The following is a 22,754-nucleotide window of genomic DNA, read 5'->3' as shown; positions in this document are numbered from 1 at the left end:
AGGAGTGCTCTGATGGTGTTTCCTGCTTGGCAGGGGGTTGGACTCGATGGCCCTTGTGGTCTCTTCCAACTCTATGATTCTATGATTCTATGATTCTATGTAGTCAATGTTTCACTATCACAAACAATCAGCTTTGATTAGTTAACAATCAACAATTCCCAGCGTATTGTGAGCTGGGCAAAAGGACACAAGCCTTTAGACTGCCAGCTCAGGAGCTCACAAGTGTTTCACATCAAACATGGTCTGAATCTATGGCAGGAGAAGACACATCCAAATCCTGCTCCACATTCATCACTCACCATCTTTTCTTTCATCAGGGAGCCCCTCCTTCCCCTCCCACCTGCAGTAATGGAAAGGTCACTTTCAGGATATAAGCCTTGATACATTTGGAACCTGCCAGGATGCAACAAAAAGGAGAGAGAGAGAGAGGTGAGGCAGTTGCTTTGCTCCCCTTATAAGCATAGTCCTCCGTATTCCGCTCATCTGTTTATCTCCATGGGATATTTAAAGTGCAGTCAAGCCAACAATTCATGTTTTGCTAGATAGGCACATGACAGAAGCCGAATTTCATAGAGTTTTCCTGTAAACTCTGTGAGAGACAGCCCCACTGTGCCCTGAGAGGGGGAGGGCAGAGCTATTATTTTCTCCTACCTGCCTGGGCACACTCTTTCCATCTCTTTCTGCTCTGCCAGCAATGTGAGAACATCTGCCTGTCTGAGCGCCACTGCTCAGACTCCATTTTAAACTAGACTACAACATGTCTTTGTAACTGGATTACCATTTTAAGCCTGCCTGAACAAAGCTGCTGTATCTGTTACTCTTCAACAAGTATTCAGAGCGAGTAAATCTTATTTTTGAGACTTCCGGTGCTGCGCGATCGCGTTACAAGCGGGGGTTTTACCGAGAGGGAAACCCCGGGCTATTTTGGAGGTTTGGGGGTGCCTCAGGGCGCGGAGGCCCCCCGTAAACGTCTCTGGAGGGTGTTCAGAGAACCTGGTTCCCGCAGCGACAGAAAGCGAGCGGTTCGGTCGTCAGGTAGCTCCAAAATCGGAGCGAAGAGTACGGCGGTGCTGCTTAGCGGTCGAGGGAAGCCATTGCCGACCTCCACTTAGCGAAGCCCCGAGCTTGGTGCGAAAGCGCTGCATTCTCACGCAAAGAACTCCGACCCAAGAACTTTTTAGTATTGCGAAAACAACAATAAGGAAGTCGGGAGGAGAAGTGAGAAAGGAGCGGAGTTCAGCCCGAAAACGGAATCTGCTCGGCACAGACTCCAGTGCTGGGAAAAGTGAAAGTGAGTTGCCTTGGCGGACACATTGTATCTCTCCCTGTCTATCTCCCTTACTAAGCGAACTTTGTCTAGAGACTTAATATCAAAAGGCTGGCGGGAGGAAGAGGAGACCAGGGACAAACAGTTGCAGCTGAGAGTCCTTGAGGAAACGGAGGCAGAAATAGATGGAAGGAGTACTTCTCCCTTTTTTTCTTTGAACTCAAAAGATAAAGGGAAGGCGAACCGGAAGAGAAGACTCCATTGCTATCAAAAGACTTCGGAGCGTGGTGGATTGAGAAAGAGTTTAAGAGAAAGGAAGACAAAGGATAGAGTGTGCTTACATCCACTCCTGCAGTGGGGGAAATATATATATATACTTTGGTCTTTCTATAAACACATCCCCCCTTTTTTTTCCACCCTTCAGGACTGCTGGAAAGATAGAGAGACTGATCGTTTCCGAAAACAGGAAATAGCTACACCTCGGAAACAGAGCTATTTTGAAGAGACTTGGCGACCTCTAGTGGACAGACTAAAATTAACGGCTCCACAATCTATTGGCCTCCCCTTCTGTTTTCTGCTCCCCTTTCTTTTGCTTCGGTTCACCTTATCCCACCTCTCTTAACATATATTAGACTGTTTGCTTATCTTATATGATTGGTAAATGTCTGAGCGGGAAATAATATATTTATGCAAAACTGTTAGTAAAAGAGGGAGCTGTGGAGGTGGGAGGAGGGAGGTATAAGTGTGTTATACGGTAAGGGAAACAGAGAAAGTATAGGAATATAAGATGTCATATACAGCAAAGAAAGGTGCGAATGGGGGGACCCCCGGAGAAAGGAGGGGATCTAAACAAGAACCAGACCCTAAGACAGATATTATGAAAATGCTAGTGGAAATTAAACAGAGCCAAAATAACTTAGAGCAGAAGTTAGAACAAGTAGACAGTAAAATTGGAAATATGGATAAAAAGATTGATGAAACAGTAAATGAAATCAAAGGCCAGATAAAAGAAATATTTAGAAGAACGCAAAATGTAGAGGAAGGGGTGAAGAAGACAAGATTGGAATTAAAGGATATCAAACGGGATAAGGAAAGAATTAAAGCTGAAATGTCGGACTTGAATAAAGCGCAAGAGGAGATAAAAGATGTTATTGCAATGAATGAACTCCGACAGAGAGAGGCGAATCTTAGGCTGAGAGCCATCCCGGAGATACAAGGTGAGAATATCAAGGAAAAACTGATAAAAGAACTGGCGGCCTGGATGGATATATCAGTAGAAGAAATGACTGGAAATGTGCAGAACGCATTTAGAATGTGTGTTAAAACAACAAAATCTAAAAAATTTACAGGAGACTGTCTGATAACATTTAGGGATAAAGAATTCCGAAATAAGGTGTTGCAAAAGAACAGGGAAAAAAGACTGAATATAGGGGGAAATTACATAATCATCTTTAAAGATGTCCCAATTAGACTACTTAAACGAAGAGATTTCTATAAACCACTAGCACAGACTTTGAAGAGGAATAGAATTGAATTCAGATGGGAGTTCCCCGAAGGAATATCATTTGAATACAGAGGGAAAAGACATAAGCTACTAAATCCAGAAGAGACAGGGAAATTCTTGAGGAAATATAAGGAATTAAGAACAGAGGAGGGTGGAGCAAGAGAAGTAGAGGAAGGATCACCTAGAAACACGAGAACAGAAGACGAACAAGAAACGGACGGAAGCGGATCAGACAAAGAGGAAGAAGAAGAAGGGGAGGAAGAAAACACAGAAAACCAGTAAAGGAAAGAGAGAGAGAAAAAGGGAGGGGAAAGGGGGGGAAAGAGAGAAAAGTTTAGTGACTGTTAGGCACTATGGGGTTAAGAATTTTGAGTTGGAATGTGAACGGAATGAATGAGAAAAAAAGAGGAATAAAATTGAGCAATTCTTGAAAAAGAAAAACTTGGATATTATCTGTCTCCAAGAGACGCATGTGGCTAAAAAACATAAAAAATTACTAATTAACAAAAGATTGGGAATAGAATTTGAGTCTTCCGATAAAGAAAAGAAAAGAGGGGTTGTGTTGTATATTAAAAAAAAGATTGAAGCTAAACAAATATTCAGAGATGAGGAGGGGAGGATGATCGCTGTCCGGATCAGTTGGCAAGGTGAGAGTTTGATTGTGATTGGGATCTATGCACCAAATAATAATAAGACCGATTTTTATAAATACCTCGAAACGAAAATCTTGGAATATATGGATCAGAGAATCATTCTAATGGGGGATATGAATGGCGTAGTCTCCTTAGAAGCGGACAGACTGAGGGAAGGAGCAAGCAAAGAAGGGAAATTGCCAAAATCATTTTTCACAATGGTTAAAAACTGTAATCTGATGGATATTTGGCGTCTCAGACATCCATTGGATAAACAATATACATTTCATTCCGAGCCTCACCACTCGATGTCACGGATTGATCAGGTCTGGATATCAAATGAACTTTGTCCTAGGGTAAAACAAGTTGAAATAAAACCGAGAGTAATTTCTGACCACAGTCCGATAGAATGGGAATTGGAGAGCAATGACAGAAGAACCTTCAGATGGAGACTAAAAGATTATCTTTTAAATGATCAAAGAATTGTAGAAAATGCGCATAAAAAGCTATCAGAATACTTCATGGATAATCGAGACAAAGGTACAAACATTAATATGGTCTGGGACGCTAGCAAAGCTGTGATAAGAGGATACTTTATCCAACAGAATGCAATTAAAAATAGGAACAGAGAGAAAGGAAAAGAGGAAATTTTAAGGCAGATTATGGACTGTGAACAAAAAATAATTCGAAAACCCAACTCTCAGAAAATAAAAGAAAACATAAAAATTCTCCAAGCCCAATTTGCTGCGATAATAAACAGAGACATAGAGTGGAATATTAAAAAGTTAAGACAAAAGAGCTTCGAATTCTCAAATAAATCTGGAAAGTGGCTGGCGTGGCAGATTAAGAAGAGAAAAGAACAAAGTACAATAAATAGAATTTTAATAGAGGGAGAAGAGGTTACCGATCCAAAAGGAATTAGGAAAGAGTTTTTAGACTATTATAGAAGCCTCTATAAAAAGAAAGACAGAAACAACTTAAGGAAGATAGAAAGATTTCTGAAAGAGAAAATGGTGCAGAAAATCCCAATCGACAAGAAGCAACGATTAAATAAATTAACTGAAACAGAAGAGATAGAGGAGGTAATTAAAGATCTAAAAAGAGGGAAGGCTCCGGGACCCGATGGATTCACAGCAAGCTACTATAAAGAGATGAAATCTGTACTGGTGAACCCTTTGAAGGAGACCATGAAGAATGCTTTAAGAAAAGGAGAAATCCCGGAGACCTGGAAGGAGGCGTTTATTACTCTCATCCCGAAGCAAGATGCAGACCTAACCCAGGTTAAAAACTATAGGCCAATTTCGTTGTTGAACACGGACTACAAAATATTTGCAGGTATTCTAGCAAGAAGACTGAAGTCCATACTGGTGGAAATTATCCATAAAGACCAGGCCGGGTTTCTTCCAGGCAGGAATATGAGGGACAATATAAGAAATATAATTAATATGCTAGAATTCCTATCGGTCAGAATTGACAAGCAGGCGATAATGATGTTTGTAGACGCGGAAAAAGCGTTTGATAACGTGGCGTGGGACTTTATGATGAAGAACTTAGAACACCTGGAAGTGGGTAGATATTTCTTTAATGGGGTGAACGCAATATACAGAGATCAAAAGGCCAAACTGATCATAAATAATATAGCGACAGAGGAAATAAAGATACAGAAGGGAACACGACAGGGATGTCCACTCTCCCCGTTGCTGTTTATAATGGTATTGGAAGTACTTTTGAATTCAATCAGACAAAATGGGAAAATTAAAGGAGTGACAATTGGACACCACGCCTATAAGACCAAAGCATTTGCTGACGATTTAGTCATAATGACGGAAGACCCAATAACTACAACAGAAGAAATCTTAAAGGAAATAGACCAATTTGGAGAAATAGCAGGCTTTAAATTAAATAAGAGGAAAACAAAGATGATGGCAAAGAATGTAGATCAAAGAACAATAGAAATAATCCAAGAACAGTCACAGATACAGGTGGTTAAGAAAATAAAATATTTGGGGATATGGCTTACGCCTAAAAATATAGACTTATTTAAAAACAACTATGAGCCAGTGTGGAGAGAAGTTAAAAAAGACTTGGAAACATGGGGAAGACTGAAACTGTCCCTTTGGGGAAGGATCAACACTATTAAGATGAATGTATTACCGAGGGTATTATTTCTATTTCAGACCATTCCCATAATTAAGGGGAGTAAAATGTTTAAAGAATGGCAGAGAGTACTATCAAGATTTATATGGCAGGGCAAAAAACCCCGTATAAAATATAAACTGTTGACAGATAGAAGGGAAAGGGGAGGTTTTGCCTTACCGGACCTAGGACTCTACTATGAAGCAGTATGTCTCTGCTGGATAAAAGACTGGGCCAAGCTAAAGAATAAGGAGTTACTCGATTTAGAGGGCTTTAATAACAGGTTCGGATGGCATGCCTATCTGTGGTGCGGTAAGAGGAAAATACACAAGGGGTTTGAAGATCATATTTTTAGAGGCCCACTTATTGAAGTATGGGAAAGATATAAGAATTTACTAGAACCTAAGATCCCACACTGGCTCTCACCCCTTGAAGTGATGAGCCTCAAGAAAGTCAATATGAGTGGAGACTGGGCAACATATGAACAACTGCTAATGAAAGAGAATGGGAAATGGAAATTAAAACCTTACGAGCAGATTAAGGGGCACGTGTATGACTGGTTACACCACGTCCAAGTTAACGAGATGTTTAGAAAAGAGGCTAGAGATAGAGGGTATGCAGACAAAGAATCAAAATTCCAGACGGAAATTATAAATAGTGAGGTGAAAACAATATCTAGAATGTATAAGATGCTGTTGGACTGGAATTTGGCAGACAAAGAAGTTAAGACAGTAATGATTCGATGGGCTAATGATGTGGGCCATGCTATACAATTTGAGGATTGGGAGAATCTATGGAAAGAGGGTCTGGACTTCACCGCGTGTATGACAGTGAAAGAGAATGTCATGAAGATGTTTTACAGGTGGTATATAACACCTGCGAAATTGTCAAAAATGTATAAAGTAGACAGCAAATGTTGGAAGTGTGAAGTGAAGGAGGGTGTTTTTTACCACATGTGGTGGGAGTGCAGGAGAGTGAGAGAATTTTGGGAGGAAGTGTATATTGAATTAAAGAAGGTTCTAAAGTATACGTTCAATAAAAAACCCGAAATTTTCCTGTTAGGAATATTAGGGAATGAAATTAAAAAGAGAGACCACAAATTTATGTATTACGCAGTAACAGCAGCAAGGATAGTCCTTGCTCAGAAGTGGAAAAAAAAGGAAATGCCAACAATAGAGGAGTGGAGATCGAAGTTACTGGACTACGCGGACTTGGATAGATTAACGGGAAAGATCAGACATCTAAGAGACCAAAAGTTTGTCAAGGACTGGGGGAAATATGTAGATTACTTGGAACAGCTTAGTGAAGGTCAAATAACGCTAAGGGGATTCAGAGAAGCACTGTGAAAAAGGAAGAGGTATTGTCCAAGGTAAATAGAGGTAGAAGAATGTCTAATGACAATACATACTAGGCAATGTGTATCTTAGAATCTTATTGCGGAAGATTTACGGGCGGGCTGAAGGAAGTCCAGAAAGAGACGACTATGTTAATTTGATAGGTGAAAATTTTTTATTGTATATATGGTATATTTGTTTTGTGCTGTTATTTCTTTTCTTTACTCTTATGCTTTGGTATCTCATTCTTTTCTTTACTTTTGGAAAATTAATAAACATTTATCTGAGAAAAAAAAAAAGAGTAAATCTTATTTTTACCTTCTACAAGACTGTGTTGTTGTTATTTTAAGGGGGAGAAAAGAAAGAAAGGGGGGAAATGCCAGGAAAATCCAGTTTGCCTTGAAGCATCATGGATTACTTAAACTAAAAGACTAAAACTAGCCTATCTGATCTTCCCTTATGGCAAGGAATGGCACTCTGCTGAACATCTAACTTAAATCCATCTTTATTTTTTTAATGTGGTAATTTATATAGATTATATTATATATCAAATATAATCTATATTATATAGATTATATTTGACTAAACTGCGGGAGGCAGTGGAAGACAGGAGTGCCTGGCGTGCTCTGGTCCAGGGGCTCACGACTAAATGACTAAACAACAACAATAGATTATATAAACTGGACACCATTGTTTGGAAAGGCAATATGGATGTCAACAAGAAATAAATAATGAATTTGATAAACGAATGTACATGGTGATTCACAGAGTTGGATATAGGGAAGGGATGGGTCCCTGGCCAAAGAAGCTTCAGCTTTAGCCCTGTTGTAATTGTTGGTGCAAAATATCTATATAAGCAGGAGAATTCCTGGGTCCCAAGATCCAAGTTTTGGACAAGTACTCTTTGGTGGGAGAACTCCAGCAGGTATCTAAAGTCACAAAATATGCAGCCAAGTAAAGTGTGGAAATATAGGCTGCTAGACATTTAAAATATGCCCTTTAAAGTGAGTTCCAAAATGCCCCCTTAAAAAGTCTCTTTCCAAAGTTTCCCTTTTCCCACAGCATAGGAAAAGACCATACATTTGGTAACTTAAAACATGATTTACTTACAGTTCTCCAAAGGTCAGATTCATGTGCTTCAGAATAGTTACAAATGCAGAAAAACTTAGCTTAGTTTCCAATTTGATGAAAGATTCTAAATTATTTGTAGAGGAACTCAAGAGAGCCATGTGAGAGCCTTGCAGCTGAGCTGGAGCAACCAGCTCAAACCTCTTCACACGCTAAACTTCTCAAGTAGACTGGGGGAGAACAAAGGCTTGATTACCTAGTTCTTCCCAAGGTGAGGGGAAGTGGACATAGCTAAGCCTGGCAGGACAGTTTACTCTATGGTATTAACCCCTTAATGTGTCAACTGAACTTAAACACATTGGTTATATGAGGCTGGTTATACCACAGTAATCACTACCACACTCCAGGCCATAAACGTGATGGAATCGTTCTGTTTTGATAATATTAGAGCAGAACATTTCATTGCCAGCTGCTGCCTTGTCAGTTGTATCATTGCCCATTCCACTGTGCTGGTCATATTTGCGCCTACTGTTTACTCACCATTTCTCTTCCAAGGCCTTCATAACCAAAAATTGTGCTGTGACCAACATGGGAACAGTCACATTAGCTGCCCTTGGAATCTCTCTGATAATATCTGCATCACAATCCAACAGCTTTTCTGGGTGGGGAAAAAAGGGGGGGGACAGGAAGACATACTTTCCAAAAGAGTCTTCTATTTATTTTTGCCTTTGAGCAATACTGAGTAAACTTGGTCGAATACATTAAGATCATCAAGAAGTGGTAATTGATACAAAGAGGATGGCCAGCTGTCTGTGTTTTCCAGCCAAAATTACCAGGAGAGCTTCACCACACATGTATGACAAAATGCTTTTTTTGAATGCTTGTTTGCTTTCTAAGCAGGGAATCTAATGCCCAGACTGAATTTTCACTCATGAAGACCTTCAGAGTGGCTTAATTTGAGGAGACAAAAATAATCCGAGTTGGGGAGGAGGGTCCTTCTGATTCGTTGGTCATTTTTGGAGCTGTTAGCAGCCCGGCCCCAATTTATTAGTGTTCCTTGCTTTTTCATTATGTGATCCCAGCCAAGCAGGGACTACATCAGAAGCACGATGATGTCACAGGGAGGTTTATCTTGACAAGTGACATCGGAATGCACAATGGACCAAGCATTTGAGCAACACAGCTGCACCTGGAGCTGCATGCCAACGCTCATTCCGATGCGCATTCAAGGGCGCATCTGAGCTGATGCTCCTGCTTCAAATCCACTTCCCTTTGCTGCCACATATAGTGCAGCAATCAGGGAGCATCAACCTGGACATCTGTTTGATCAAGGCTAGGGAGTTCCACAAACAAGGGCAGAGCCTAGCTGCTCCTTAGGTAGACCCTGGGCTGGCCTGACCTGAAAGTATTAAGCAGATGAGATCCAAAGGCACCAAGGAACTACCTGGGATAGGGGTGGTTGGCAGAGCCATGCGGGGACCTGGGACAGGAATGCTGCCCTTGCTTCCTCCACCTGCAGCCTCAAGGGTCCTGGTGCACAGACCAGGAGTCTCCAAGGTGGGTAGGACTGGTGCACAAGGCAGGTGGAAGCTCCTGTCATTGACAGGTCAGGGGAAGCTCACACACCTTGCAATTCAAGGGAGTATCTATGGCCTGCGAGTTGATGTGTTGGGTCTTGTGGGCGAGAGCGAGGTGCAATTGGAGCCTGGCTTGCATACCGGGTGGGATACTGTGGAAGAAGAAAGTCCTGACGCAGTCATTGACCTGAAGGCGCTGGATCCTGGGATTCCCCTCGTTTTTGAGTTCTTCCACGGCCATCCAGAAAAGGAGTGGGGCTTCAGCGTTGTGCATCTTGAGAAACTGCCTGAAGTAATCCAAGTGGATGGGGTTATGCAGCACTTCTGAGAGTGCCCTATAATGGGAAGGAGACATTAGGTGCTGCTGAGGCCATCAGCTCTTTCACCTAGATCACACAGGTCCCAGGTTGTGAATGATGATGGGAAATAGGGACAGAGAGACCCTTCCCTGTCCTCCGAGACACTGAATCCTAAGAACTGTCAGCATTGCATGAAGAACCCCAACCCCAAAGGGACCTGCAAAATTCTGTTTAAGAAAATCTCCACTTCAATTTAAAATAATGCTCCCAAGTCTCATGAAAGACAGTGTGATATAGTTCTCTTATCATTTCTTGTATACCACTCTCTCCTGGTTTAAACAGCCTCGCAGGTTTCTGAAGTGTTGCAATCTTTGCAGTGTAGCCCTTTGCATGTTTTCACAGAAATAAGTGCTGTTGTGCTCAAGATGTCATTATTCCATCCTGGATAAGTGTCTAAAGAACCACAGCCTTAAACCTCTCAAATCTATTTGACAAGAGAGGATGTTATGGAAAATGTGCAGACCACTGGCCTATACTGCACTCTGCCTCAACTCTCTAAAAAATCTCTTGTCTGTTCTCAGTCTATGAACAAACTGGAAGATGGTCTTGGTAGCCCAGAATGGGCAGTTAGTGGGGGCCAAACCAGACATGACATGGACAGCATGAATTTGCAGGCAATAACAGCGTCCCCATAATGAACCTCTTGTCTGACTTGGCCCTGAGTGTTGGAGCTAAGTGGCAGGTCGTATCTCTAAGGCACGATGATGTCCTACCTGGGCCTCAGAGGGGGCTTTCTTGAGGCAGGCCCCTTCCTCATGAAGGACAAGCTTGATCGGGTCCAGTGGAGATTCCTTCTCATAGATAACGGACGACTGAACACACCTGCAGGGGAAAAGAAGCGCTGCCTCCTTACAATTAGCCACGGGAGGCGGTCTTCTGCGAGCCAGCAGTGCTCCACTCAAGACCACCACCACAGTGACCTCATGAAGACCACCACAACAGCACCTTGCAAGATCTCAGCACAATGAAATTCTCCTGCATGAAAACATTCTTTCTTCACCCTTATTCCTTCTCAGAGCACAACCAGACATGAGAGCCAGACTCAGAACTGCCGCTGCTCCACAATCTTCTTCACTCCAAGCTCCCCCTTAGCTTTGCTCTGTTCTCTTCCGATGGAGGCGAGTAGGGCACTGCCCCATGAACCTCAGCCTGCCCTCAGCCAAGCCCCACCTGCCAGCCTTCTTACTTAAACAACCAGTCCAGATTTGTAGAACGAACTAGAATCATAGAACCGTAGAGTTGGAAGGGACCCCGCGGGTCCTCTAGTCCAGTGTTTCCCAACCGGTGTTCCGCGGCACACTAGTGTGCCGTGAGACATCGGCTGGTGTGCCGTGGGAGGAAGGCGGGCGAGTCGGGCGGTGAGAGGCGGCGGCGGCGGCGAGGATCCGCGTCGAGCCGGGGGCGGCTCCGCGGTGGTGGTGCCGAGCGGCGGGGCAGCGCGCGCAAAAGGGAGGATCGCGAGACAGCGGAGGAGGAGGAGGCCGGCATGTCCGGGCAGCAGCAGCAACAACAGCAGCAGCAACTCCCGCCACCGCCCCCTCCTCCGCCCGCTATCGCCGCCACCACCACAACAGCCGCCGCCGCCTCAGCTGCCCTCACTCTGCTGCCTCCTCCCACCCCGGCAAGGGGGAGGGAAAAAACTTTCGCTTTTGTGCGTCCCTCCCGGCGTGACGCTGCGCGCTGACGTCACGGGGCGGGGCTTTAATGGTGGTGTGCCGCGAGATTTTTTTCCGGCTCACAGGTGTGCCGTTGCCCAAAAACGTTTGGGAAACACTGCTCTAGTCCAACCCCCTGCAATGCAGAAATCTCAGCAAAAGCATCCCTGACAGGTGGCCACTGCTTAAAAGCCTCCCATGAAGGAGAGTCCACCACCTTTTGGGGAGTCTGTTCCACTGTCAAACAGCTCCTACTTTCAGAAAGTTTTTCCTGATGTTTAGTTGGAATCTCCTTCCTTGTAACTTGAAGTCATTGGTTCAGGTCCTTCCTCCAGAGTAGGAGAAACCAATCCTGCTCCATCTTCCATGAGACAGCCCTTAAGATATCTGAAGATGGCTCTCACATCTCCTCTAAACATACCCAACTCCCTCAACTGTTCCTCCTGGCGCTTGGTTTGCCTCTTTGCTTCCTTCAACTGGCTCTCTGCCTGTCATTGGCTCCAGCTCCACTTCCTGCCACCCCCGCCAGTCCCAACAGGCACCAGCCCCCACTGGTCTCTCCTCTGCTCCTCAAGCTGGACAAATCCTACCCTGGTACCAATACCCCAGGGACTCACCACTTGATGGGGAACTTTTGCAGAACGCCTTGAAGTTATTGCTTAGAAGTTCCACAGCCATCTTGGGGTTCAGCCGGGCCAGCTCCTCAAATGTCATGCTGCTGTAATCTGTCTCCAGGGAGGAGAAGAAGATCAGAAGCACTCTTTGGTCCCCTACAGCCAGGACAAGGGATCATGCAAGGAGAGGGTCTATGTACTGGCAGCACCACCATGGAGCACATGATGTGCAATTCTATGTGGCGGCACATTGCCAACGGTTTTGTTAAAAACAGCTGAGACAGGTCCAAGGTTTTATGTCATTTAAGTTAAATGAAAACACTCCCTACATGCCACCTATGAAATAGAAGCACTTTGGTTTCCTTGGACTTCCTGCCGTCTGGACTAGGAGACTAACAGTGCAATCCTAACCACTGCTACTCAGAAATAAGTTCCACTGAATTCATGGGGCATGCACCCAGGTCAATGGCATTAGCACTGCAGCCTAAGTGAAAAGTTAGTCAAAATAAAAAAAATTCCTTCCTGTAGCACCTTAAAGACCAACTAAGTTAGTTCTTGGTATAAGCTTTCGTGTGTGTATCTGAAGAAGTGTGTATCTGAAGAAGTGTGCATGCACACGAAAGCTTATACCAAGAACTAACTTAGTTGGTCTTTAAGGTGCTACAGGAAGGAATTTTTTTTATTTTGACTATGGCAGACCAACACGGCTACCTATCTGTAACTGAAAAGTTAGTGATAGCAGCCTTATCGTTTTCCATAGGAACTGAGCCTTCCCTGCAAGCCCCTCTGCACTCTGGCCTTGCACATGGCCAAAGGCTCTTCTCTGCATCTTGCACACAAAGATGAATGCCAACCCCCTCTAATCCCTGGATCCAGCAGTTGTTAAAAGCTAATCAAGTCCTCTAATTCCCGGGATAGCCAAGCTAGCTTCCTGGTGAGGTGATGGGGGGTTAAATGGAATCGAAGGCAGAGAGCTGCAGTGATGTGACCCAGAAGTAAAGCAGCGAGCTGGAGAGAGAAGGAGAGAGAGCAATGTTTGATGTCTGCTGGAATGCAAGGCTGCAGCTATGGGGAAAACAAGGTTCCTTTGGGGTGGGGTAATGCTGTGGACCTCTCCATCGTACGCTCAGGTTGTATGCATGTGTGAATAAACCAAATATCATGACCCCATAGTCTCCTCTGTGCTTCATTTCTAAAAGGAAACAGAAACTCTGGGTAAGCGCCCGGAATCTCGCACTTGCTCAGAGAGTGGGGTAGGATGCAACACTATGCCTTCTTTTGAGTCAATTGCTTCCTTCATCTGCCAGAATGAGCTGCCAACTGAATTTTATCCTTTGTGAAGTGAAAACGTTTCAGGAGAGAATTACTTGAAGAAAACTGGCTGTGGGAATTTCACCTCCACCCCCCAAAAAAAAAATATTTAGCAAAATGCCTTCCTGATTTGCACTGCCCTGTAAAAGAGCAGGGGGGATTTGGGCAGGGAGACCATTTCTGCTCAGCCCTAAATCCCCGTGAGAATGCAGCGCAGATCTGCTCCAAGGGGCCGGCCCCTGTGGCAACTTAAACCTTGCTTTCAGCCAGAGGAAATAAAAAGCATTGCTCTTGAGTGAGTCCTGCAGGGCAGGTCTTCTTCTCACCCATCTTGCGCACTACAGGCTCTGCCTCCATGAAGATCGAGCCCCCCAGGCCCAGGTCCTGAGTGCCCATCATCTGCCAGTGTTCCCCCATGAGCAGCTCAAAGTCTCTCATGCCAGCCAAGGTCTGGCACAAGTGCAAGGCCTCCGTGATTCTCCTGGCCAAGCGGCGATTCTCATCCTTCTCGTAAGGCTCTTCAGCACTGAGTTGCTTTTCCTTGCCGCTCTGCAGTGACAGACAGATGGACAAGGTGCATCACGCAGGTGAAGAAGGAAAGTATGGAGAGCAGGATTAAAGGCCAACGAGCGTTCAATTACAGATCCATAGCGGTGGGACTATGCCTTTCCGACCTCCACATTTCCTCCTTTAACTTTGTTTGTGCTTTGGGAAAGTTGCTGAACTGCAGACAAAGGTCACATCCACATCATACATTTGAAACACTCTTATAACCACTTTAACAGCCATGGCTCCCCACCTCACCCCAAAGACCTCTGGGAACTGCAATTTGTTAAGACTGCTGGGAACTGTAGCTCAGTGAGGGGGCTCCTCAGCACCTCTTAATAAACAACAGTTCCCAGGATTCTTTAGGGGAAGCCATGACGGTTAAAGGGGTGTTGTTGACATCCATCTGTCTCAAGAGACAATGGAGTGTAGCTATGGGGGTAAAGTCAAGCCACTGCATTAGGGTGCAAGACTGGGCAGTGTCTGTCAGGAGATGCAGCACAGAATCCAGGGTCTTTCGACCAGCTGCCATGTTATAGATAAGAAATTGGAAACTTTGTTGGAGATTGCAGTCAAATACAGCTAGCAAGCATAGGGCTAGTTAGTGCCACAGCGTGTAGTTCCTAGACTTTCCTCCAGAAAAGGAGGATGTGAACCCTTGTCTTACTGTTCCTCTCTCATTCTCTGCATCATGTAAAGACAGACGTGCTTAAGTTAGCTCTGAGCTTAGAGCACATGTACAAAACTCTCTTTCCTCTATTTTCTACCCAAGACTTTTTTGCCTGTATTATCCATGCTTCTGCATGGAATAATGGATGACTGAGGCCTTGAAACTGTAAGTAAAGCATTTTAAACTTACTTAACAGTGTGTGAGCTGCTCACAGCAGAAGGGGGTAGGGAGAGAAGTGCTGTGAGTGCCTCAGAATGGGATAAAATGCTTTAACAACCTATATTCCTAACACTATAGTGCTGGTTAACTTTTGTGAGTTTAATCTCTGCTACAGGGGCTCTCTACCTGCAGGAGAGTGTGCAAAACCCACTGTTCTGAATCCAGGCATTTTCTTTTGTTGTTCACCTCACCCACACACATGGGTCCCAGAGATTCATATTTTATTCCCTCACAAACTTGTGGCCCTCCAGACGTTGTTGGACAGCAGCTCACATCATCCTTGACCACAGGCCACGCTGGGGGGGCTAATGGGTGCTAGGAATCCACCAACATTTGGAGGGCCACAGGTTCCACATCTCTCTTATAGGTGAATACCCAGCATGTGGGGGAAACATGACCCTTTGATCACACCCTGACACCTCATGAGCCCCTCACTGCCCTGGTGGTTCCAGCTTACCACATAATACAGGAACATTTTATCGTCGTGCTGAAGGAAATCCTCATAAAGGAAGCTGAGTATCTAAACGGAAAGCAAGAACAGAGTCTTATGCAGGTACTCTTTCCATTTCAGGCAAAAGGCAACAACTTTCGAGCTTCCTGCAAGCAAGCTCTTTAAATCAATTAGACCACTCTGCAGTGAGAGAGAGAACTTCTTCGACAAATCCTATGCCACACAAGCCTTGGAAAGACATCTAGGCAAAAAGCGGTGCTGCTTTGCTACTGAAAAGGTTGGGCAGCATGGCTGACTTCACTCTACTGCAGCAGGTCTGAGGAACCCGGTGTTGCTGGACTCCAACTCCCAGCTTCCCCAGCAAGCCTGGCCGGTGAGCAGGGATGATGGGAGCTATAGTCCAACAACATCTGGAGGGCCACAGCTCCACACACACACACACACACACCCGGCTGTGTGTGCCCTTCGCCTCTAAAGCGCATTCTTTCCCTCAAAGAATCCTGGGTGCTGAAGTTTGCTGCTGGGAACTGTAAGTCCGTGAGAGTTAAACTACAGTGCCCAGAATCCTTTGAGAGAATGAATGTGCTTTGGAATGCGTTTTAAAGAGGTTTACGCAGCCTCTTATTAAATCAGCCTCTTCTCTTGGCACTGCAGAGTGTGAGTTCTGTCTCTTCCTCTGCACCATCACAGGACTGCACCTGTCTTTGTAAGCCGGCTGCTTTTCTATTCCAACATCCACAAAGTCCCATCTCTCAGTTGTCCTCAGCGTCTTCTTTCTGTGCTGGCATTCCATGTTATCTCCTGTTTCCCTATCCTAAGGCCTCTCTGCACTTCCTCCTCTCAATCCCCTTTCTTTCTTTCTTTCTTTCTTTCTTTCTTTCTTTCTTTCTCCCTCCCCCCTCCCTCTCCTTCTTCCACTGTCCTGTTCCTTCTCACAGAGTTCACTGGCAACAGCTCACAAGGCTTTTACACCCTCAACAGTTTGCACCAGTTCAGGATTCTCAGATACAACTAAGGCACGTGGTATGTTAGGGACCTGCAGGGTGCGCCAGGGAAGGGGGGCTGGAGTTTGACTTGTGAGGGGGGCCCTGTGATTTATGGGAACCTGTACCAGCCAGGAAGCAAGAATCAGAGGCAGGGGGAGCTCCAGAGCTGGAAGGTGGAGCGCAGAATGGTTTGGAAGAACAAGAGGAGGCGGCGGAGGCAAGTCAGGCAAGTGAAGCCCCCCCCTCTCCCACACCTCTGTCTCCCAGAACCACGAGGGGACTGAAGAGGGGTGAGCAGAGGAAGCTTCCATGCAGGCATTATCTCCAGTTGCAACTGCACAGCCCATCAGGGGAAGGTACATAAACTGGTAAAGGGGGAGTGGTCCCCTGTTGCTGCAACTGCTCCCTAGAGTCTGGGCCTGGCAATAGCTGCCTAGATGCTAGGTTGGTGTGCGTGGCCATTCAGAGCCATAGAAACGACTGTAAGTGTCCACTTTTGACAATAAAGAGTTAACTATGTGCTGCATGCATTCCTGACATGGTGTGCCTGGCTGCCTACAGCAGGCTAGAAAAACCAGCGGCAACTCTGCCACACATCTCTGAATACAGGAAAGGAGGGGTTATGGGCTTACGAGGGGCATCTATGTTTCCCACAAAGAAGTGGGGAAGCCAGGGCCACAAAGAATGGATATTTGGAATTCCTCCTTGTTTTGGGGAGGGGGGTGCAATTGGCATCAGGGCATGTTGTCTATGCTAGACCCTGATTACAATACAACTACTTTACTGGGTGAAATCTCAAGTATGCTTCCTGCTATTAATTTTCATGGAGAGAAAACAAGCTTTCCCACCTTACAGATTTCTTTCTGTGCCTTTAGTACCCAGGGTATAACATGTCCAGAAGGAAGGAGATTTTGTAAGTTCCTGAGAGTTGTCAGTTTCAAGGGGAGATGCCAGTTGCTGTTCTGGGTCAGGTACAGCTCACAAATCCTTTCGCCCATGACATGGCGCAGAAGGATGTTCCCTTCGCCAAGGGAGCAGAGCATCATGCGCAAAAAGTCCTCCAGGTCATGCCACAGGTCTAGGAGATGCACCTCCAGGCCATAATCCCTGCGCAGCAAAAACTCCCGGAAGGGGCGCCCTGCACATTTGTCGGCAGTGAGTGCCCAAGGAAGGAAATCTAAGCACATGGGAGACTTGACAAGGGTTTTTAAGGCAAGCAGCGAAGGGAACTGGACCACAGGAGTGGAAGAGCGCAGCTTATTATAGGTGATTGCGTTAGCAAGCTCATTTGCCAGAGGAGAGGACATGAATTCGCTTGGACTGCTTTTGAAGCTTGGCGACTCATCGGAAACGCCCATTGCTGAATCCCGGATCTGATCTGCAGGAGAAGGACTGGAACTGGCAGAATGTCTTGCAGAATGCCTTGCAGAATGTCTTGCAGAATGACGGTGCTTCTTGTGTGCCGGACTGCTTCTGCGTGACTTCTTCTTCTTGCGGCTTTCTTTGTGCTTCCCTCCTTCAGAGTAGCCTTGGCCTGTTACCTGGTCCCAGACCATCCTCTTGCTTTCCAAGCTGCAATAGGATTTTGTTTCGCTGCTGCTTTGCCTGATGCTCATGGGCGGCCGAGGAGACGCCGCCTGCTTTGGCAAACCTGCCCTGTGTAGCCTTTCCTCATACTGCTCAAGGAGATGGCGGCACGCTGGCTCCTTCTCCATCTTCAACTTGCAGTGGATGTAGAAGTTTGGGAGCCAGTAGCTTTCGATCTTGAACAGGGCCACTTTCTGCATCTCGGACAGGATTTCCCTCCGAGAGCGGACGTGTTGGGGGTGGTAGGGAGTCATTTTCAGAAGGGATTCTGCAAATGTTACAAAGCATTGGGGAAAAGAGGAGTTAATGGTTCGTAGAGTTGTGAAAGAAGAAAATGGTCTTTCTGCTGACTGGCTGGGCTTCTTTTTAATCCCGTGTCCACTTCTGGGATGACTGCTGTCAGATGGCAAGTGTGACGGAGGGCACCATATTACCTATCCGTTGCCTGGAGGGTGCTCAGACACTCCCCACCCCCACATAATGGGATGCATTAAGGGGAAAAGGCACCAGTCCACCCAAAAATATTAATGTTTTCATTTGGCATCTTGTATCAAAGAGGGAGTCTGAATAGCCAGTGGCAGAATCATAGAACTGTAGTGTTGGAAGGGACCCCAAGGGTCATCTAGTCCAACCCCTTGCAATGAAGGAACCTCAGCTAAAGCATCTGTGCATGCCATCAATGGTCTCACAAGTTGTCACACTTCCAATGGCTGAGGCACCGTTTTTCTCTGACTTACACGTCAATCATATGCATGAATAGATATTTTTAAAAAGCATGTTTGGGTAAAAGTTATCTGTCCTCTGAGAAGTCTATACTGTGTGTTCCAGGGTGAGTGGAGTCACTGTTGGGGCCATGCCTTCTGATAGTCATGAAGGATAGCCCTGTCAACAGCTATCAGCCATTGTGGCTAAATGGAACGTCTGGGTTCAGAAGCAGGAAAAAGAAGAGATGTTGCCTGCAAGCTCTCTTTGCGGGCTTCCTGGGAGCACGTGACGGGCCTTTTTAGGAAGCAGTGTGCTAGGCTCAATGGACCTTTTTGAAGGAAACTAGCCAAGCAGTATCACATGCAGAGACACAACGGGTGACTCCACAGGTTTCCTCCACAGGCAGGTGACTCTGTGAGGAATCATGGAAAGATGCAGTGGGGAGTCGCTGATTTAGAAAGGGGCATTTGGGGTTCCCAGGAACCTTTAATTATATAATTAGTTCTCTTGCAGCATCACGACACTATGAGAGTGTGTCTCTTACCAATGGTTGTGTTGCAGAGGATGACAACGGTGGAGCCCTCCTGCAAGTGAGTAGCCATCAACACCTGGATCAGGGACTCGTACAGATCTTGCTGGGATTCATCAGTCTCGTCAATCCCAAGTATCCTTTCCGTAGCGAGCCAGAACTTGGTCAGCTCTTCCCCTGCAGATTAGACCTAAAGTTAGGACTACGCATTCCAGGCAATATCTGTAATGTCCTGCTGGGAAGGAATAGGATTTTCAGCTAATTCTTGAGGGGGGTTTGGTGGTGAAACTTGGATTGCAAAATGGTTGCTTTCTGCTTTAAAGGCTCTCCTCCACTGAAGGGGCAAAAGCTCACAGGGAGGTTAAAAGTATACAGGGATGGTTTGCTTGGAAGGGGTATGGAAGGTTAAAAACATTCCTCTCCCTGCAATCCCCCTTGTGCTGCTCTCCGGACTGGGGAACAGGTGAGAGCAGTGAAGGAGGCTGGACTTCAGGGGTAGGGGAATTATTCTTTATCCGGAGGCCTAGTTCTTTCTGTTGTTCAGCTGATCAGTGGGAAGGTGTGTTGTGGGCCATATAAGATTAATAAGGTAAGGACCCCCTGGACAGTTAAGTCCAGTCAAATTTGACTATGGGGTGCAGCACTCATCTCACTTTCAGGCCAAGGGAGCCGGCGTTTGTCCACAGACAGTTTTCCAGGTCATGTGGCCAGAATGACTAAACCGCTTCTGGCACAACAGGACACTGTGACGGAAGCCAGAGCGCACGGAAACACCATTTACCTTCCTGCCACAGTGGCTATTTATCTACTTGCACTGGCATGCTTTCAAACTGCTAGGATGGCAGGAGCTGGGACAGAGCAATGGGAGCTCACTCCGTCACAGGAATTTGAACCGCCGACCTTCCGACCTTCCGATAGGCAAGCTCAAGAGGCTCAATGGCTTAGACCACAGTGCCACTGCACCAACTTAACCACAGTGCCACCTTAACCACATAAGTTAAGGCGACAAGCAGCCCAGGGGGTACAGACTGCACACTTCTGAGGAAGATAGAAAAGGGGGCATATTTTCTGACATACTGACTGGAGAATATGCACATGTTGGCTGGAGAATGTACAAAATTCACGTGAACTCTGCACATTTCCCAAAGCCTGTTGCGTATTATACATAATGGCCAGATAATGTACAAAATTCATTTGATTCATGCAAATTACCCAAGGTCTCTTGGAAATTATGCATCTTGACCAGGAAATGTGCACATTCTCCAGGAGGTCTGATGAATGTACACAATGGCTGCTTGTTATGCACATTAACCATTCAACTTGCATTCTCCTTAAAATATCAGGATGGAGGCTATCAATTCATTAGCACTTTAAAATAATAGGGCAGGCTACCCACCGGCAGCACGAGGAAAGACAGCAAGACAAACAACTGAGCCAGAAGCTGATTTGCTGTTGCAAACATATATTTGTATCATGCAAGTTGCAGATGTGAATGGAATCAAGGCTCCCACCACAGCTAAAGAGTTTGCTGTTAAGCCTTTTTAAATTGTGATATCTTTACCCTTAGAGATTGATAGAGTGTACAGAGGCAGGTTTTTATCAGATACATCCATAGAAGGAGCTGGACAGATGTTCAGCCCCACGGATCAGAGAGAGGAGGTGCAGAGTCTTGGGTTGCGATTTGTTTCCCGCTGTGTAATTTCTGTGTGCTGCGCTTCCCCTTTTCTTACCTGCCATTCCTTGCATGAAGGCGCGGAAGCGCCACATCCCCCGGCTGCCCCCAATGCACTTCTCAAGGAGCCACTGGTCAGCCTTGATCCACCGCAGCATCTCCGCTGTAGAGCAAAAGCAAAGCGACACATTGGCAGGGCACCCAAAAGTGTATTGGTGGCACCAGCTTGGCTGCAAGAGTTGCCAGAAGGAGGCGCACAAGACACCATCCAATTTGTGCAGCCTTTTATTCTCCCAAAGATATCCTGCAAGGCAGCGGAGGCTTAGTCTCAGAGTTTTCCTTCTCCTAGATGGGCTCCCTTCCCAGGTGGACGAGGAATCTGCTCATGGTTGGATACTTGGGGTTTTTTGTGGGTTCTACATTAGTTTGGACAATCACTCAGTTCCCCTGGTTGTTGTTTTTTCTGGCAGATACTGCTTGGAATGTTTCTTTTAGCATTTCATGTCAACTCTTACCTGCCTCTGGAGACCGGATGAAACTCAGGAGCTCTTCACAGAGAAGGTAGTGCAGGCACAAGTTGGTTTTGCAGAAGAAAGGCAGTCGGTGTTTTTCCATCCAGTTCATCAAGCCTTTGTGCTTTGATACCTGTATTGGCCCAAAATGATGTGCTTAACTGAGACCAGATATATGGGAGAAAGTCACCAGTTCACATTTAAAGGTGAACCTCCCTAATTTGCACTTTCTGAAACAATGCAGGAACCAAAACACAACCACCCTTCAGAATTCTCAGTGCTCCAAATTTTGCAGTGCAGCTTTCCGGCCTAGTAACATGCACAAGAATGCACATACTGGGCTAAATGTATATAAAAATGCATATATTAGTGAAAGTAACATACAAAAATGTTATATTATATTACGTTTAGGCATTTTATGAGGGTTTTGTGGTTTTTTTAAGGGAATGGATGTGGAAATGAGGAGAACTGAAGATTGGAAAAAGAGGGAGGGACAAAAACTGACAGATTCACCCACCCCTAAAGAAAAAAATTGTATTAATGAGCAATAAAAGAGTGGGGGGGTCACATCTGCAAAATCCTGGCATCCAAGAAATGTGTGGTTTATCATTTTCTTTACAAGGAGGTAAAAGACAGCTTACTTGACTGGCACTACCTTGCAGAAAGGATTACTGGCTGTATCACAACACCCCACAGCCACCCCAAATTCAGTGTCAAGGAAACTCAAAAGCAAAGACAGAGATGAACGGTTTCAAGCAAACGTAACCAACACAGTTGCCCTCAAGACAAGGTTGTACTACAAATCCCATCTGCCCACCAGTTTGGCCAATGGCCAAGAATGAAGGGAGTTGTGGTCCACTAACATCTGGTGGGTGCCTTGTTGACTATCCTTGGTTTAGAGGGTGAGATAGATTAAAAAGGGAGATGAGGGACAGAGAATAATAGCTATGTGAAAAGGATAGGATTGTGATCAGCTTTATAGCCCATCCACTAGAAGTCTTGTCCCTTCTGGTCCTCTTTGATGTCTCAGTACCAGACAGAGCTCTCTTATTCATGAATTGGTTGTGCTCACGCTCTTCAGAGAGAGGCAAGCACTTCAGCAAGTTGTCTTTGTCATTCCGCATGGACACAGCAAGGCAGTTGTGCGTCTGCTTTTGCATGCGTGAGAGTCTGAATTCCGCTCATATTATGCCTTGGTGGAAATTAGGTTGTCCAGACACATAAACAGCAAATTGCAGGATGATGGAAAATGGAATAGCATGAGAGATTCCAGCCATCACCCCAACCACAGACCAAACACCAATAGTTGCATTTTGGACACCACACATTGAAGAAGTCTATTTGATTCTGTGTCAGATTCCTGGGACTTCAAGCTAATATCAGCAATACCATCAATGCCACTCATCCCCATGTGCAAAAG

General features: G+C 45.5%; 1 protein-coding gene across 6 annotated transcripts in view; it reads right to left on the bottom strand.

The window, feature by feature from the left end:
- RGSL1 (regulator of G protein signaling like 1) overlaps window positions 1-22,754 on the bottom strand; it is a 50,873-nt gene that overhangs the window by 16,771 nt on the left and 11,348 nt on the right. For all 6 annotated transcript variants that reach the window (XM_081193284.1, XM_081193285.1, XM_081193281.1 and 3 more), the window contains 11 exons: window positions 21,338-21,467; window positions 20,881-20,985; window positions 19,166-19,327; window positions 17,178-18,184; window positions 15,350-15,412; window positions 13,784-14,006; window positions 12,150-12,257; window positions 10,591-10,699; window positions 9,660-9,853; window positions 8,482-8,599; window positions 300-393 (listed from right to left, as the gene is read on the bottom strand). In XM_081193284.1, the coding sequence (XP_081049410.1) occupies window positions 300-393; window positions 8,482-8,599; window positions 9,660-9,853; window positions 10,591-10,699; window positions 12,150-12,257; window positions 13,784-14,006; window positions 15,350-15,412; window positions 17,178-18,184; window positions 19,166-19,327; window positions 20,881-20,985; window positions 21,338-21,467 (2,313 nt within the window). The remainder of the gene's footprint in view (window positions 1-299; window positions 394-8,481; window positions 8,600-9,659; window positions 9,854-10,590; window positions 10,700-12,149; window positions 12,258-13,783; window positions 14,007-15,349; window positions 15,413-17,177; window positions 18,185-19,165; window positions 19,328-20,880; window positions 20,986-21,337; window positions 21,468-22,754) is intronic.

This window comes from Podarcis bocagei (genome assembly GCF_964188305.1).
Source record: "Podarcis bocagei genome assembly, chromosome: 5".
Lineage (NCBI taxonomy): Eukaryota > Metazoa > Chordata > Lepidosauria > Squamata > Lacertidae > Podarcis > Podarcis bocagei.
This window is presented reverse-complemented; position numbering and strand designations above follow the sequence as displayed.